The sequence below is a fragment of the Hordeum vulgare genome, chromosome 5H, assembly GCF_904849725.1.
Source record: "Hordeum vulgare subsp. vulgare chromosome 5H, MorexV3_pseudomolecules_assembly, whole genome shotgun sequence".
Taxonomy (NCBI): Eukaryota; Viridiplantae; Streptophyta; class Magnoliopsida; order Poales; family Poaceae; genus Hordeum; species Hordeum vulgare.
Genome location: NC_058522.1, coordinates 481590510 through 481607008, shown reverse-complemented (window position 1 = coordinate 481607008; position 16499 = coordinate 481590510). Strand labels below are relative to the sequence as shown.

General features: G+C 49.0%; 1 protein-coding gene across 1 annotated transcript; it reads left to right on the top strand.

The window, feature by feature from the left end:
- Positions 1–14684: 14684 nt before the first annotated feature.
- Positions 14685–16476, top strand: LOC123399518. The gene is made up of 3 exons (XM_045093921.1): positions 14685–15095; positions 15219–15492; positions 15651–16476. Exons 1-3 carry the CDS (start codon positions 14973–14975, stop codon positions 15944–15946), a joined length of 693 nt encoding a protein of 230 aa, XP_044949856.1. The 5' UTR covers positions 14685–14972; the 3' UTR covers positions 15947–16476.
- Positions 16477–16499: the final 23 nt, after the last annotated feature.

Sequence of the window (16499 nt, the reverse complement as noted above, 5' to 3'; positions counted from 1 at the left end):
GGTCCAAATACGGCTCCACCTCTTTAGTCTCATTATCAAAGTTTAGGCAGAATTCTGTGCGAAGGAAAAACGAAAAGTCAGTCATAATTCATTCGGTAAAAGTTTGAAGAGATTCACTCGGCGAAAGAAGCATACCAGTAAGGGTCCCGAGCATTTTGGTCAGGAAGTCCTTCACATACTTTTCCATGGAATTTCCCTCTTCGCCATTTGCTCAAGCTTTTCCCCCCCATTCGAGTCGTTCTTTCATCAGCTTCGTGTTTTCTTCTTCCAACTTGCCGATTTCCAAGAGCTTCTTCTCAGCAGCCTCAGACCTCTCCTTAACTTCCGCAAGGACCTTGTCCTTGTCCTTGAGTGCTTTCTTCAAGGCGTCCAAGTCATTGGTCTTCACTTCTAGATCCAGTTGAAGCTGGTTCTTCTCTGATGCCAAGCTAGCATACCTGACTTCAATCTCACAGGCTTCTGAAAAACATCAAGGAAATAGTTCAGTCGACACTAATATTTTTCCGCTCCCGAGTGGGGAAGTATAGTTCGGTCGACTGAATGGCGGCCCGCCACACCCATCCACAATTGTTATATATGCGAAAAAGGATCCTGCGTCCAAGTTCTTAAGACTACTGCCCTTCATAAACGATCAACAATAGTCTCGGGGACTACACCAAGTGGGTGCACTAAGCGTGCCCTCACTCAATACAAAACCACTCAACCAGGTCCATCCTGGTCGAGTCACAAAAAAGGAACAGAGTGTGTCTTCCAGTTAGACCCCTACCGATGCAAGCACTCGACAACAGTCTCGGGGACTACACCTAGTGGGTGCACTCAGCGTGCCCCCACTAGATACAAAACCACTCGACCAGGTCCGGCCTGGCCGAGTCAAAAAAAAGACTTCAAATCAGACCCCTGCCGATGTAAGCACTCGACAACGGTCTCGGGGACTACACCCAGTGGGTTCACCCAGCGTGCCCCCAGTGGATGAGAGACAAACAGCCACACAACACAGGAAAACACAGCCATGCACGTCGACCATATGATACAAATTGTCCGAATTTAATAGTTTTAAACAAAGCAAATGATATCATAGTTCAACCAACAAACATGCCAAAATGAAATCAATGTCTAGCCGACAAGTGCCGATTGTTGGATGAGTGGCCGGATGAGTTCATCCATGCTTCCTGCGACCCGCTGGGCATCCATCTCCGCCTGCATCCGAGCTGCCTCCTCCGCGTGCATCCTGGAAATAATCGCCGCCTGCATCCGGGCTGTCTCCTCCGTCTGCATCCTGACCGCCTGCTCCGCTGACGCAGCCGTAGCCGCCCTGGCCGCCTCCAACGCTCTATGGTCATTGATTTCCTTCTTCTCCACAAGCCATTTTTTGGCATGTTCATCCAACGTGGATTCATACGCGAGCATGATTTTTGCACCCTTCGTGTCACGTAAAAGTTGCAACCTCTCCTTCTCGAGCTTAATCTCTCCAAATGTCTTGGCCTTTTGGAGTTTTCATTTGATCGATGTCTCTTGCTTCTCCAACTCGATCTTTTCCCTTTCAATTTCATGCCGCCAACTCCGCCTCCCTCTGTCGCTGTTGGCGACGGCTCATCTTACGGGCGATGTTCTTCGGCTTGCAAGACGAAGCGGAGGAAGGGTCGACGATGGATGAGGCGGACTACGTCTCCATCGCGGCGGTTGGGGACGGGGTGGAAGACATCATGGCGATGGATCGACACAGGTGATGCGGATGGAGAGCAAGGGTGCCGGATGATGAGGGGTCGGGCATGGGAAATGTTGGAGGGCGGCGAGAGGAGGAGGAAGGGTTTGAAGGATTTGGTGCAATTTTAGGTAGGGTCGGGTTGTCGGTTCCGACGTGGCGGGAGTGCCCGGATGAGTCCGAGCTCCCCCATATTCGTTCCATATTTTTGTGAAATGGGGGGGGGGTTGCTCAGCTTGGGTGTTTGAGGCCGGTTCGAAAGACCCGTCTGGGTCGAATTTCTGTAAACGGGGAGTGACCCGACGGCTTGCGTGGGCGTTTGAGAAAGATTTGAAAGGTCCGATTGTAAATGCTTTTAAGGTGGTTGTTCTTCGTAACAATGCCCGCTCCCTCTGACTGCTACGTTAGTTTAGATAATTTGAAGGGGAAGTTAGAGTTTGTGTTATTCTCGCTTTTGGTACTTGATGCTACTAATAGCTATGTTAGATGCTTTAGGTTTGGAGTTGTGAAACTTGTAGTCTTGAGCTGGTTGATCCCTTTATATTTCCTCCGTCCGTAAATATAAATAATTATAGTTGGTGATAACTAGTCTAGTTCTCTTAAAAGTACATAGAAAATAGCACATCCTTCATCCAAAATACTTGTCATAGGAATAGATGTATCTAGATGTATTTTAGTTTTAAATAAATCTATATTTTATCTATTTATGCGACAAGTAATTTCGAACGAAAGGAGTAATAGAAGTCGGAAGGGATGAAAATCCTTGTTTAACTTAAAAATGCCTCTACTCCGTGCCACTCATGGAACGGAGGCTTGCCGATGGGACAAGATTGGGTGCACCCTCATGGACGGGGATTTTTTCACTGTTTTGATCCTTAAGACGCAAGTTCATCACGTAACGAACTCGGTTCGAAAGTATTTCACGTTTTGACCCTTTTGGAAACGCCATAGGCCGTGGCGTTGCAGGCCTTATGCCAAACGCCAGTCTACTGGACGTTGCAGGCCTCATGTGCAACGCCAGTCTACTAGACGTTGCAGCCCTTAGCAGAAACGCCAAGGAGGCTGGCGTTGCAGGCCTCATAAGTAACTGCCCCGCGTCCCTTCGTCCACCTCCAGATCTTTCTTCCTCTTCCTCCACGAAAAAGCTCTCCCTCCTCCTCCAGACCCCCCCCTTCGATCTCCCTCCTCCCCCAACCGTTTTGTTGGTTCTTTGGGGCAAATCGAAGAGGCCGGTAAGCTCCTCCAATCCCTCCAATTAGTTTTTGCAATGATTTTGTATTTGTGTAGATTTGTTTTGCACTAGGTGTACGTATGTTTTGAAGTAAAATTTATTTTGTGATTGTTAATAGGTGTAGTTTATGGTGTGTAGGTGTAGTTTTTGGTGGCTATATGTATAACCTAGGTTTTGTTCATATTATCCGCATTAGGTTTATGCCTAGGTTTAGTTCATATTATTCGAAGAGGCCGGTAAGAATTTTGTTCATATTATGTAGGATGTTTCGGCCCGATCAATATCCGGGTCTTGATGACTACTACGAGCAGAAGCATCGTGCGGTGCTAGTTGAAAGAGGAGAGGTAATTATGATTTTGTTGATGATTATTTTTATATACTCCATGATTTTTATATTTTGACAAGTTGAGTCAATTAACAAATTATGCCTTTGTTTGTTTAGGTTCCTCCACTACTTCGTTTGAGGGAGCACAACCCCAATGAAACTCTTGTATATGACCCTCGTTACGAGCCATATTTTAGAAGAATGGATCTTCTTCAATTTATGCTCAACTTTAAAGGCACACCACCATGGTTGACCGCCACGGCCCTAACAGCACTTACGGATCGATGGAGGCCGGAGACGCACTCTTTTCACCTTCCTCTTGGTGAGATGAGCATAACCTTGGAGGATATTGCTATGATCTCCGGGCTTCCTATCGAGGGCAGGGCTCTTACAGGGAAGGTTAGGGCCGCCGGGTGGCGACAACGGGTTGCAGCATTGGTTGGTGTTGAACCCGAGCCATGGATTGATGAAACTAGGAAGGATCCTAGGCCATCCGGTGTGTTGTTCTCTTGGATCCTAGACGGGTTGCAGCACACTAGCGGCTTTACTTTCTTGCCACGGTGTTTCGTCCACCGATGTGAGGACACGTGCGCAGTACACGATGGATGTGCAGTCTTCCGCTTGTCCGTCTGCCAGCCGGCCACGGGCCTCTTCCGCTCGTCCGTCTTCGAGTCGAGCACATGTTTCTTCTAGCTGAGCACATGAAGAGGAGATTGAAGAAGAAGATGAGTCCGACAACGAGGCCGCGGATAGGACTTCATTGAGTTTGGGGCTTCGCAGATGGAAGATGCTCCGCAGCCAAGTCAACCCACTCAGCTGACGGAAGAAACACGTCGAGCTAGCTCAAGGAACATCAAACGTCGTGGCTAGCAGAACACTCTAGAGGGCTACGTTACTAAGGGCAAGATGGCTGCAAAGAGAGGGATGAAGTGAAGTGTTATGACCTATGTCGTATTCTGAGTGTTATGATGTTGTCTGTTGAACTATGTTGTCTGTTGAACTATGTTTTCTGTTGAACTATGTTGTTTGTTGAACTACGTCTGTTGAACTATGAACTATGATGTTATGCTGAGTCTTATGATTTAAATTATGGTGTTATGCTTTGAATTATGGTGTTATGTTTTAATGAATGGTGTTATGCTGTGAATTATGGTGTTATGTTTTGATGAATGGTGTTATGTGTTGGGTAACGTAGCATAAATTCAAAATTTTCCTACGCTTATTCAGATCTTCCTATGGAGAGACCAGCAACGAGAGAGGGGTAAGAGCATCTTCGTACCTTTGAAGATTGCTAAGCGGAAGCGTTGCTAGAACGCGGTTGATGGAGTCGTACTCGCAGCGATTCCGATCTAGTGCCGAACAACGGCACCTCCGCGTTCAACACACGTGCAGCCCGGTGACGTCTCCCGCACCTTGATCCAGCAAGGAGGAGGGAGAGGTTGGGGAAGAAGACCAGCAACACGACGGCGTGGTGTTGGTGGAGAGACGAGGTCTCCCGGCAGGGCTTCGCCAAGCGCCGGCAGAGAGGAGGAGGAAGAAGTGCAGGGCTGCGCCGAGAGAGAGATTAAACCGTATCTCAAACAGCCCCGAAACTCATCTATATATAGGGGGAGGGGAAGGGGGCGCAGCCCTTAGGGTTCCCACCCCTAAGGGGTGCGGCAGCCCTTAGATGGGAGAGGGGTGGCGGCCAGGGCAAGGGGGAGGGGTGGCGCACCCCTCTGGTGGGCCTAAGGCCCACCTGAGTTAGGGTTCCCCCCTCTTTTCCTTTCCCCTGCGCCATGGGCTGAGTGGGGAGGCATACCAGCCCAACTAGGGGCTGGTTCCCACCCCCACTTAGCCCATCTTACCTCTTGGGGTCGCAGCCCCCCTTCGGTGGCCCCCCGGGACCACCTCCGGTGGTCCCGGTGGTCCCGGTACGTTACCGGTGATGCCCGAAACACTTCCGGTGTCCGAAACCATCCGTCCTATATATCAATCTTTACCTCCGGACCATTCCGGAGCTCCTCGTGACGTCCTGGATCTCATCCGGGACTCCGAACAACTTTCGGTAATCTCGTATAACAATTCCCTATAACCCTAGCGTCATCGAACCTTAAGTGTGTAGACCCTACGGGTTCGGGAGACAGGCAGACATGACCGAGACACCTCTCTGGCCAATAACCATCAGCGGGGTCTGGATACCCATGGTGGCTCCCACTAGCTCCACGATGATCTCATCGGATGAACCACGATGTCAAGGATTCAATCAATCCCGTATACGATTCCCTTTGTCTGTCGGTATAGAACTTGCCCGAGATTCGATCGTCGGTATACCTATACCTTGTTCAATCTCGTTACCGGTAAGTCTCTTTACTCGTTCCGTAGCACGTCATCGTGTGACTAACTCCTTAGTCACATTGAGCTCATGATGATGTTCTACCGAGTGGGCCCAGAGATACCTCTCCGTCACACGGAGTGACAAATCCTGATCTCGATTCGTGCCAACCCAACAGGCACTTTCGGAGGTACCCGTAGTGCACCTTTATAGTCACCCAGTTACGTTGTGACGTTTGATACACCCAAAGCACTCCTACGGTATCCGGGAGTTGCACAATCTCACGGTCGAAGGAAAAGATACTTGACATTAGAAAAGCATTAGCATACGAACAATACGATCTAGTGCTAGGCTTAGGATTGGGTCTTGTCCACCACATCATTCTCCCAATGATGTGATCCCGTTATCAATGACATCCAATGTCCATGATCAGGAAACCATGATCATCTATTGACTAACGAGCTAGCTAACTAGAGGCTTGCTAGGGACACATTGTGATCTATTCATTCACACATGTATTACTGTTTCCTGTTAATACAATTATAGCATGAACGATAGACGATTATCATGAACAAGGAAATATGATAATAACCATTTTATTATTGCCTCTAGGGCATATTTCCAACAGTCTCCCACTTGCACTAGAGTCAATAATCTAGTTACATTGTGATGTATCGAACACCCATAGCATCATGGTGTTGATCATGTTTTGCTCGTGGAAGAGGTTTAGTCAACGGGTCTGCAATATTCAGATCCGTGTGTACTTTACAAATATCTATCACTCCAGTTTGGACATGGTCCTGGATGGAGTTGTAGCGGCGCTTGATGTGCTTCGTCTTCCGGTGAAACCTGGGCTCCTTGGCTATGGCAATGGCTCCAGTGTTGTCACAGAAGAGTGTCATAGGACCCGACGCGCTTGGAACCACTCCAAGGTCGGTGATGAGCTCCTTCATCCAAATTCCTTCATGAGCCGCTTCTGAAGCAGCTATGTACTCCGCTTCACATGTAGATGCTGCCACGACTTCTTGCTTGCTGCTGCACCAGCTCACTGCCCCACCATTCAACACATATACGTATCCGGTTTGTGACTTAGAGTCATCCGGATCTGTGTCGAAGCTAGCGTCGACGTAACCCTTTACGACGAGCTCTTCGTCACCTCCATAAACGAGAAACATTTCCTTAGTCCTTTTCAGGTACTTAAGGATATTCTTGACCGCTGTCCAGTGTTCCGCACCGGGATTACTTTGGTATCTCCCTACCAAGCTTATGGCAAGGTTTATATCGGGTCTGGTACACAGCATGGCATACATTAGAGAGCCTACGGCTGAAGCGTAGGGGACAGAACTCATCTTCTCTCTATCTGTTGCCGTGGTCGGCGACTGAGTCTTACTCAATCTCATACCTTGCAAAACTGGCAAGAACCCTTTCTTTGAGTTTTCCATATTGAATTTCTTCAATATCTTGTCAAGGTATGTACTTTGCGAAAGACCTATGAGGCGTCTCGATCTATCTCTATAGATCTTGATGCCTAATATGTATGCAGCTTCTCCAAGGTCCTTCATTGAAAAACTCTTGTTCAAATAGACCTTTATGCTCTCCAAGATCTCTATATCATTCCCCATCAATAATATGTCATCCACATATAGTACGAGGAAAGCTACAGAGCTCCCACTCACTTTCTTGTACAGACAGGCTTCTCCGTAAACCTGTATGAACCCAAACGCTTTAATCACCTCATTAAAGCGAATGTTCCAACTCCGAGATGCTTGCACCAGCCCATAGATGGAGCGCTGGAGCTTGCATACTTTGTTAGCACCTTTAGGATCGACAAAACCTTCTGGTTGCATCATATACAACTCTTCCTTAAGATTCCCGTTAAGGAACGCTGTTTTGACGTCCATTTGCCAAATTTCATAATCATAAAAGGCGGCAATTGCTAACATGATTCGGACTGATTTCAGCTTTGCTACGGGAGAGAAAGTCTCTTCGTAGTCAACTCCTTGAATTTGTCGAAAACCCTTTGCGACAAGTCGAGCTTTGTAAACGGTTACATTACCGTTTGCATCAGTCTTCTTCTTGAAGATCCATTTATTTTCTATGGCTCGCCGTTCATCGGGCAAGTCCACCAAAGTCCATACTTTGTTCTCATACATGGATCCTATCTCGGATTTCATGGCCTCAAGCCATTTGTTGGAATCCGGGCCCGCCATCGCTTCTTCATAGTTCGAAGGTTCACCGTTGTCTAACAACATGATTTCCATCACAGGGTTGCCGTACCACTCTGGTGCGGAGCGTACCCTTGTGGACCTTCGTGGTTCAGTAGTAACTTGATCCGAAGCTTCATGATCATCATCATTAACTTCCTCTTCAGTCGGTGTAGGCACCACAGGAACAACTTCTTGCGCTGCGCTACTTTCCTGTTCGAGAGGGGGTGTAATTACCTCATCAAGTTCTACCTTCCTCCCACTTACTTCTTTCGAGAGAAACTCTTTCTCTAGAAAGGATCCGTTCTTGGCAACAAAGGTTTTACCTTCGGATCTAAGATAGAAGGTATACCCAATAGTTTCCTTAGGGTATCCTATGAATACGCATTTCTCCGCTTTGGGTTCGAGCTTTTCTGGTTGAAGTTTCTTCACATAAGCATCGCAGCCCCAAACTTTAAGAAACGACAACTTAGGTTTCTTGCCAAACCATAGTTCATATGGTGTCGTCTCAACGGATTTAGACGGCGCCCTATTTAAAGTGAATGCTGCAGTTTCTAATGCGTATCCCCAAAATGATAGCGGTAAGTCGGTGAGAGACATCATAGATCTTACCATATCTAATAAGGTGCGATTACGACGTTCAGACACTCCGTTGCGCTGCGGTGTGCCAGGCGGCGTTAGTTGTGAAACGATTCCACACTTTCTTAGGTGTGTGCCAAACTCGTGACTCAAATATTCTCCTCCACGATCAGATCGTAGACATTTAATCTTTCTGTCACGTTGATTCTCAACCTCACTCTGAAATTCCTTGAACTTTTCAAACGTCTCAGATTTGTGCTTCATCAAGTAGATATACCCATACCTACTCAAATCATCGGTGAGAGTGAGAACATAACGATAACCACCGCGAGCTTCAACGTTCATTGGACCACACACATCAGTATGTATTATTTCCAATAAGTCGGTGGCTCTCTCCATTATTCCTGAGAATGGAGTCTTGGTCATCTTGCCCACGAGGCACGGTTCGCATGTGTCAAATGATTCGAAGTCAAGAGACTCTAGCAGTCCATCAGTATGGAGCTTTTTCATGCGCTTAACGCCGATATGACCAAGGCGGCAGTGCCACAAGTATGTGGGACTATCATTATCAATTTTGCATCTTTTGGTACTCACACTATGAATATGTGTAACATCACGATCGAGATTCATCAAGAATAAACCATTCACCAGCGGAGCATGACCATAAAACATATCACTCATATAAATAGAACAACCATTATTCTCTGACTTAAATGAGTAGCCGTCTCGCATTAAGCAAGACCCTGATACAATGTTCATGCTCAAAGCTGGTACTAAATAACAATTATTAAGGTTTAAAACTAATCCCGACGGAAGATGTAGAGGTAGCGTGCCGACGGCGATCACATCGACCTTTGAACCATTCCCGACGCGCATCGTCACCTCGTCCTTGGCCAGTCTCCGCTTATTCCGCAGTTCCTGCTTTGAGTTGCAAATGTGAGCAACAGCACCGGTATCAAATACCCAAGAGCTACTACGAGCGCTGGTAAGGTACACATCAATAACATGTATATCACATATACCTTTAACGTTGCCGGCCTTCTTGTCCGCTAAGTATTTGGGGCAGTTGCGCTTCCAGTGACCTTTTCCCTTGCAGTGGAAGCACTCAGTCTCAGGCTTGGGTCCGTTCTTTTTCTTCTTCCCGGCATCTGGTTTACCGGGCGCGGCAACAGCTTTGCCGTCCTTTTTGAAGTTCTTCTTACCCCTACCTTTCTTGAAACTAGTGGTCTTGTTGACCATCAACACTTGATGCTCCTTCTTGATTTCTACTTCTGCAGACTTGAGCATCGAGTACAACTCGGGAATGGTTTTCTCCATCCCTTGCATGTTGTAGTTAAGCACAAAGCCTTTGTAGCTTGGTGGGAGAGACTGGAGGATTCTGTCAATGATAGCATCATCCGGAAGTTCGACTCCAAGTGAAGTCAGACGACCGTGTAACCCAGACATTTTGAGTATGTGCTCACTGACAGAACTGTTCTCCTCCATCTTACAGCTGAAGAACTTGTCGGAGACTTCATATCTCTCGACACGGGCATGAGCTTGAAAAACTAGCTTCAGCTCTTGGAACATCTCATATGCCCCGTGTTGCTCAAAACGTCTTTGGAGCCCCGTTTCTAAACTGTATAACATGCCACACCTGACCAGAGAGTAGTCATCACTCCGCGCTTGCCAGACGTTTAGAACGTCCTGCGCTGCTGCGGGAGCGGGAGGGTCACCTAGCGGCGCATTAAGGACATAAGCCTTTTTAGCTGCTTCAAGGATGAGCTTCAAGTTGCGAACCCAGTCCGCATAGTTGCTACCATCATCTTTCAGCTTGTTTTTCTCTAGGAATGCGTTGAAGTTGAGGTTGACGTTGGACATCTACAATATTTATAAAGACAACTTTTAGACTAAGTTCATGACAATTAAGTTCATTTAATCAAATTAAGTATGAACTCCCACTTAAATCGACATCCCTCTAGTCATCTAAGTGTTACATGATCCATGTTGACTAACCCGTGTCCGATCATCACGTGAGACGGACTAGTCACCATGGTGAGCAACTCATGCTGATCGTATTCAACCATACGACTCATGTTCGACCTTTCGGTCTCTTGTATTCGAGGTCATGTCTGTACATGCTAAGCTCGCCGAGTCAACCTAGGTGTTTTGCGTGTGTAAATCTGGCTTACACCCGTTGTATGCGAACGTTAGAATCTATCACACCCGATCATCACGTGGTGCTTCGAGACAACGAACCTTCGCAACGGTGCACACTTAGGGGAATACGTTCTCGAAATTTTAGGAGGGATCATCTTATTATGCTACCGTCGTTCTAAGCAATAAGATGTAAAACATGATAAACATCACAATGCAATCATATAGTGACATGATATGGCCATTATCATCTTTGCTCATTCGATCTCCATCTTCAGGCATCGCATGATCATCATCGTCACCGGCGTGACACCATGATCTCCATCATCATGATCTCCATCATCGTGTCTCCGTGAAGTCGTCACGCCAACTAGTACTATCACTACTACTATGGCTAACCGTTAGCAATGAGGTAAAAGTAGCAAGCACATGGCGTTGCATCTTATACAATAAATTAAGACAACTCCTATGGCTCCTGCCGGTTGTCATACTCATCGACATGCAAGTCGTGAAACCTATTACAATAACATGATCATCTCATACATCATACATGCAACATCACAACTTTGGCCATATCACATCACATGTCAAACCCTGCAAAAACAAGTTAGACGTCCTCTAATTGTTGTTGCAAGTTTTACGTGGCTGATTTGGGTTTCTAGCAAGAACGCCTTCTTACCTACGTGACAGCCACAACGATGATATGCCAAAGCTATTTACCCTTCATAAGGACCCTTTTCATCAAATCCAATCCGACTAGAGTAGGAGAGACAGACACCCGCTAGCCACCTTTATGCACGATGTGCATGTCTGTCGGTGGAACCTGTCTCACGTAAGCGTACGTGTAAGGTCGGTCCGGGCCGCTTCATCCCACAATACCGCCGGAAAAGAATAAGACTAGTAACGGCAAGCAAATTGACAAACCATCGCCCACAACTTTTGTGTTCTACTCGTGCATAGAATCTACGCATAGAAAACCTGGCTCGGATGCCACTGTTGGGTAACGTAGCATAAATTCAAAATTTTCCTACGCTTATTCAGATCTTCCTATGGAGAGACCAGCAACGAGAGAGGGGTAAGAGCATCTTCGTACCTTTGAAGATTGCTAAGCGGAAGCGTTGCTAGAACGCGGTTGATGGAGTCGTACTCGCAGCGATTCCGATCTAGTGCCGAACAACGGCACCTCCGCGTTCAACACACGTGCAGCCCGGTGACGTCTCCCGCACCTTGATCCAGCAAGGAGGAGGGAGAGGTTGGGGAAGAAGACCAGCAACACGACGGCGTGGTGTTGGTGGAGAGACGAGGTCTCCCGGCAGGGCTTCGCCAAGCGCCGGCAGAGAGGAGGAGGAAGAAGTGCAGGGCTGCGCCGAGAGAGAGATTAAACCGTGTCTCAAACAGCCCCGAACCTCATCTATATATAGGGGGAGGGGAAGGGGGCGCAGCCCTTAGGGTTCCCACCCCTAAGGGGTGCGGCAGCCCTTAGATGGGAGAGGGGTGGCGGCCAGGGCAAGGGGGAGGGGTGGCGCACCCCTCTGGTGGGCCTAAGGCCCACCTGAGTTAGGGTTCCCCCCTCTTTTCCTTTCCCCTGCGCCATGGGCTGAGTGGGGAGGCATACCAGCCCAACTAGGGGCTGGTTCCCACCCCCACTTAGCCCATCTTACCTCTTGGGGTCGCAGCCCCCCTTCGGTGGCCCCCCGGGACCACCTCCGGTGGTCCCGGTGGTCCCGGTACGTTACCGGTGATGCCCGAAACACTTCCGGTGTCCGAAACCATCCGTCCTATATATCAATCTTTACCTCCGGACCATTCCGGAGCTCCTCGTGACGTCCTGGATCTCATCCGGGACTCCGAACAACTTTCGGTAATCTCGTATAACAATTCCCTATAACCCTAGCGTCATCGAACCTTAAGTGTGTAGACCCTACGGGTTCGGGAGACAGGCAGACATGACCGAGACACCTCTCTGGCCAATAACCATCAGCGGGGTCTGGATACCCATGGTGGCTCCCACTAGCTCCACGATGATCTCATCGGATGAACCACGATGTCAAGGATTCAATCAATCCCGTATACGATTCCCTTTGTCTGTCGGTATAGAACTTGCCCGAGATTCGATCGTCGGTATACCTATACCTTGTTCAATCTCGTTACCGGTAAGTCTCTTTACTCGTTCCGTAGCACGTCATCGTGTGACTAACTCCTTAGTCACATTGAGCTCATGATGATGTTCTACCGAGTGGGCCCAGAGATACCTCTCCGTCACACGGAGTGACAAATCCCGATCTCGATTCGTGCCAACCCAACAGGCACTTTCGGAGGTACCCGTAGTGCACCTTTATAGTCACCCAGTTACGTTGTGACGTTTGATACACCCAAAGCACTCCTACGGTATCCGGGAGTTGCACAATCTCACGGTCGAAGGAAAAGATACTTGACATTAGAAAAGCATTAGCATACGAACAATACGATCTAGTGCTAGGCTTAGGATTGGGTCTTGTCCACCACATCATTCTCCCAATGATGTGATCCCGTTATCAATGACATCCAATGTCCATGATCAGGAAACCATGATCATCTATTGACTAACGAGCTAGCTAACTAGAGGCTTGCTAGGGACACATTGTGATCTATTCATTCACACATGTATTACTGTTTCCTGTTAATACAATTATAGCATGAACGATAGACGATTATCATGAACAAGGAAATATGATAATAACCATTTTATTATTGCCTCTAGGGCATATTTCCAACATTATGCTGTGAGTTATGGTCTTACGATTTAAACTATATTCTATGAAATATGTTTGTTGATCAAAAAAGTGAAAAAATCCTGTTTTGGGGTACTGGACTAAGGAAACGCGAGGGAGCCTGGCGTTTCTGGTTCGGTCTGCAACGCCAACAGGTCTGGCGTTTATGCGCTGGGTGCAACGCTGGCAAGGACCCCAGCACTGCGGTACTGGACTAAGGAAACGCTAGGGAGCCTGGCGTTTCTGCTTTGGTCTGCAACGCCAGCAGCTTTGGCGTTTCCGCTAAGGGCTGCAACGTCCAGTAGACTGGCGTTGCATATAAGGCCTGCAACGTCTAGTAGACTGGCGTTTGGCATAAGGCCTGCAACGCCACGGCCTATGGCGTTTCCAAAAGGGTCAAAACGTGAAATACTTTCGAACCGAGTTCGTTACGTGATGAACTTGCGCCTTAAGGATCAGTGGCGGAGCCAACTATATGGCAAGCCTTGGCGTCCGCCACACCTAATTCTTCCGGAAGTACTTGGTACATATACTTTTCTTAAACAAAGTATAGACGCAAATGTTTATATGCACGTGCATGCACTCATCTCCATATATAAATGCACACACGCAAATCTTATCTCTATGAGCACAGATTGAACTGGCATATCATCTTGGAATTTACGGAGTCACTGTAGATGTGTTGTCATCGACGAAAACGTCTTCGTCCACTAAATGCGCATCGCCGGAATTATAGAAATAAATTCAAAAATAATACGAGCATTAGGATTTGAACTCTCACGGGTTGAGGATACAACTCATATACTAATGCGCCTACGTGTTGCATGCTAGTGGAGCTGATGTATTATGTATAGTAGCCTACAAGTACTTCACATTTATACAATATTGCCTGTGTGTTGGGTGTCTTCTTGACGGGCTTGATGTAATGTGCTTGCAACTTACCTATACCGAACTAAAACACAAATGCACAACAATGATCTAACCGGCCGGCTGCGAGTTGCATCGGCTTCCCCGTTTCAAACTTCCGGTGATTTTGAGTGTCAATGCTTCAATTTTGGATTTTGTGGTTGTATTTGCAGAACTCTAATTAATATATATCTGGTACTTTTCTGAGCTGTTGCATAGTTACATCATAGATGATTTTCTCTTTCATAAATCTTGCCACACATATAATGTTTTTCTGCCTTCGCCACTGTTAAGGATCAAAACAGTGAAAAATCCGCATGAACGGTGGAAGGGCGCCGGACTCGGGTCTCGTCGGACACTCTGCACTGCAGCCCGGTCGCGGCATCCGGAACAAACCCCAACAAATTTGCAATCATGCAACGCTATCCGGTACCCGGAGCACCGATGGACCTTTCCCGTGACCAATCACCAACCCACAAAGAGCACGCGAGAGATGGAAAATATCTTGACGCAAACGGCGCGGGAGCCACCGCGCAGCCACTTCGCGCGTACACGTAGGCACAGGAACGGTGGAGAAAAAAAGCAACGGGGACGTTCTTTCTAGAGCCGTCGCGAGCGCGAACCCCCGAACCTTCTCCAAGCCTCCGTCTCCCCTCTTCTTCTTAGTTCTTAACACTCGCCGCCCGGCATCGCCGCCGCAGAATCCCCAGACTACAGACAACCAACCGCTCCCCTCGCCCTGCCCTGCTCTGGATTGATTGATTAGCTCCGGGGACCTGCCCATCGACGGTCGGTCGAGGGATTCGTCGCTCGTGAATCGGATCGATGGACGTGGACGCGGCGCCGGCGCTCAAGAGGAAGGGCGCGGACGCGCCGGAGCTTTGGGTGGACGACGACATCGGCCCCGGGTTCCCCGTCGCCTCCCGCGCCACCAAGCTCCGCCGCCTGGTACGTCTCCCCTAGCAACCCAACCCAAGTACACAACCCGACTCGCTCCTTGCTCTCCCCTTCTCGGATTTGCTAATTAAGCGGCGGCTGTGCTTGTGTGTGTTTGGTTGTGGGTGTGCGCAGGACCCGGACGTGATGCCTGTCGTGCCCGGCGCGGTCGTGCTGCCACCGGGGACGCAGCCGCCGGTGGCGGGCTTCGGGGTGGTGGAGGAGGCGCCGATGTGCGGCGACGTGGCGGTGGTGCCGGTGGACGTGGCGCCGCCGGAGGTGGCGGCCAACGAGGAGAGGGCGATCGTCTTGTACCGGCCCGCCGAGGCCGAGCGCAGGCTGCTGCTCGGTCCGCTCCGGCCCGGCGGCCATCTCCGCGTCAGCCCGGAGTGGATCCAAGCGCTCGATGGTACGTGTGCCTCCGCGCTTTCCTCCGTTTCCCCGAGTTTCGTCGTTCATTAATCTGGGATCATCCCGTTCGAACTTCGGGTTCAATCTCATTGCTGTGATGTTCCCTGCTGGTTGGAACGACGAATCTAATCTGCGAATTGGTATGTTATAACGCAGGTATGATGCTGCAAGAGGCGAGAAACCACCGCGCGCTGTTCGAGGGGCTTGCCGGAACCGAGACCTCCAACCTGGCCATGGTCCCGTGGGCGCCGCCCCGCGCCGAGGGGGCGCCCACGGCCGCCGAGATGATGGAGGCCGAGGACGGCCAAGGCGCGTCCATGGAGGTCGAGCAGGACAGGGCCGACCAGCAGCTCCCAATGCCCCAGTGGCCGCAGCAGCCGCACTGCATGGTACAGCAGCAGCCGATCCCGGCGGCGAGCTTCCAGCCGAGCCCGGTGACGTGGTCATGGTGAAGCACGCGTAGTCTTGGCGTAGGAGGGAGCAGAATCCGTAGGTGCAGGTGTTGGTGTGCTTCCATGGTGGTTTTGATCAGCGCGATGATCTTCCTGCGCTTCGGCCTTCAGTGGCGGCGAACGAGCAGACAGGATGGGAGGTGACGACGCCGTCCGTTTTTGCTGGAGTGGCACGGAGGCGTTCTCGTCTGTGGATCCCAGCAGTACAAGAGACAGAGAGCCTCGTCTGCAAATGCCCGTCGTCTTCCATTTTGGTTTTGGACCAGCAGAGCAGAGGAGAAGAGAGGTTTATGGCTGTATCCATGGCGATTGCTTTTTTCAATCGAGCCCCAATGTTCCAAAAAAAAGAAGTTACACTGCCAAAAAAAGTAGAGTCTCCTAGCTCTGTGCATTTCGCCTTACTCTTTTCCAAGTGCTCGAGATAGAGGATTTTCTAGTTCCAATTTTGACGAGTAGTATGACGTCAGGCAATCTACGAAGAAATTTACACCTCCTCCTTACTCGAGCTAGTAAGCTTCCGCTTATGCCAATGCAACGAGCTTATACGGGTATA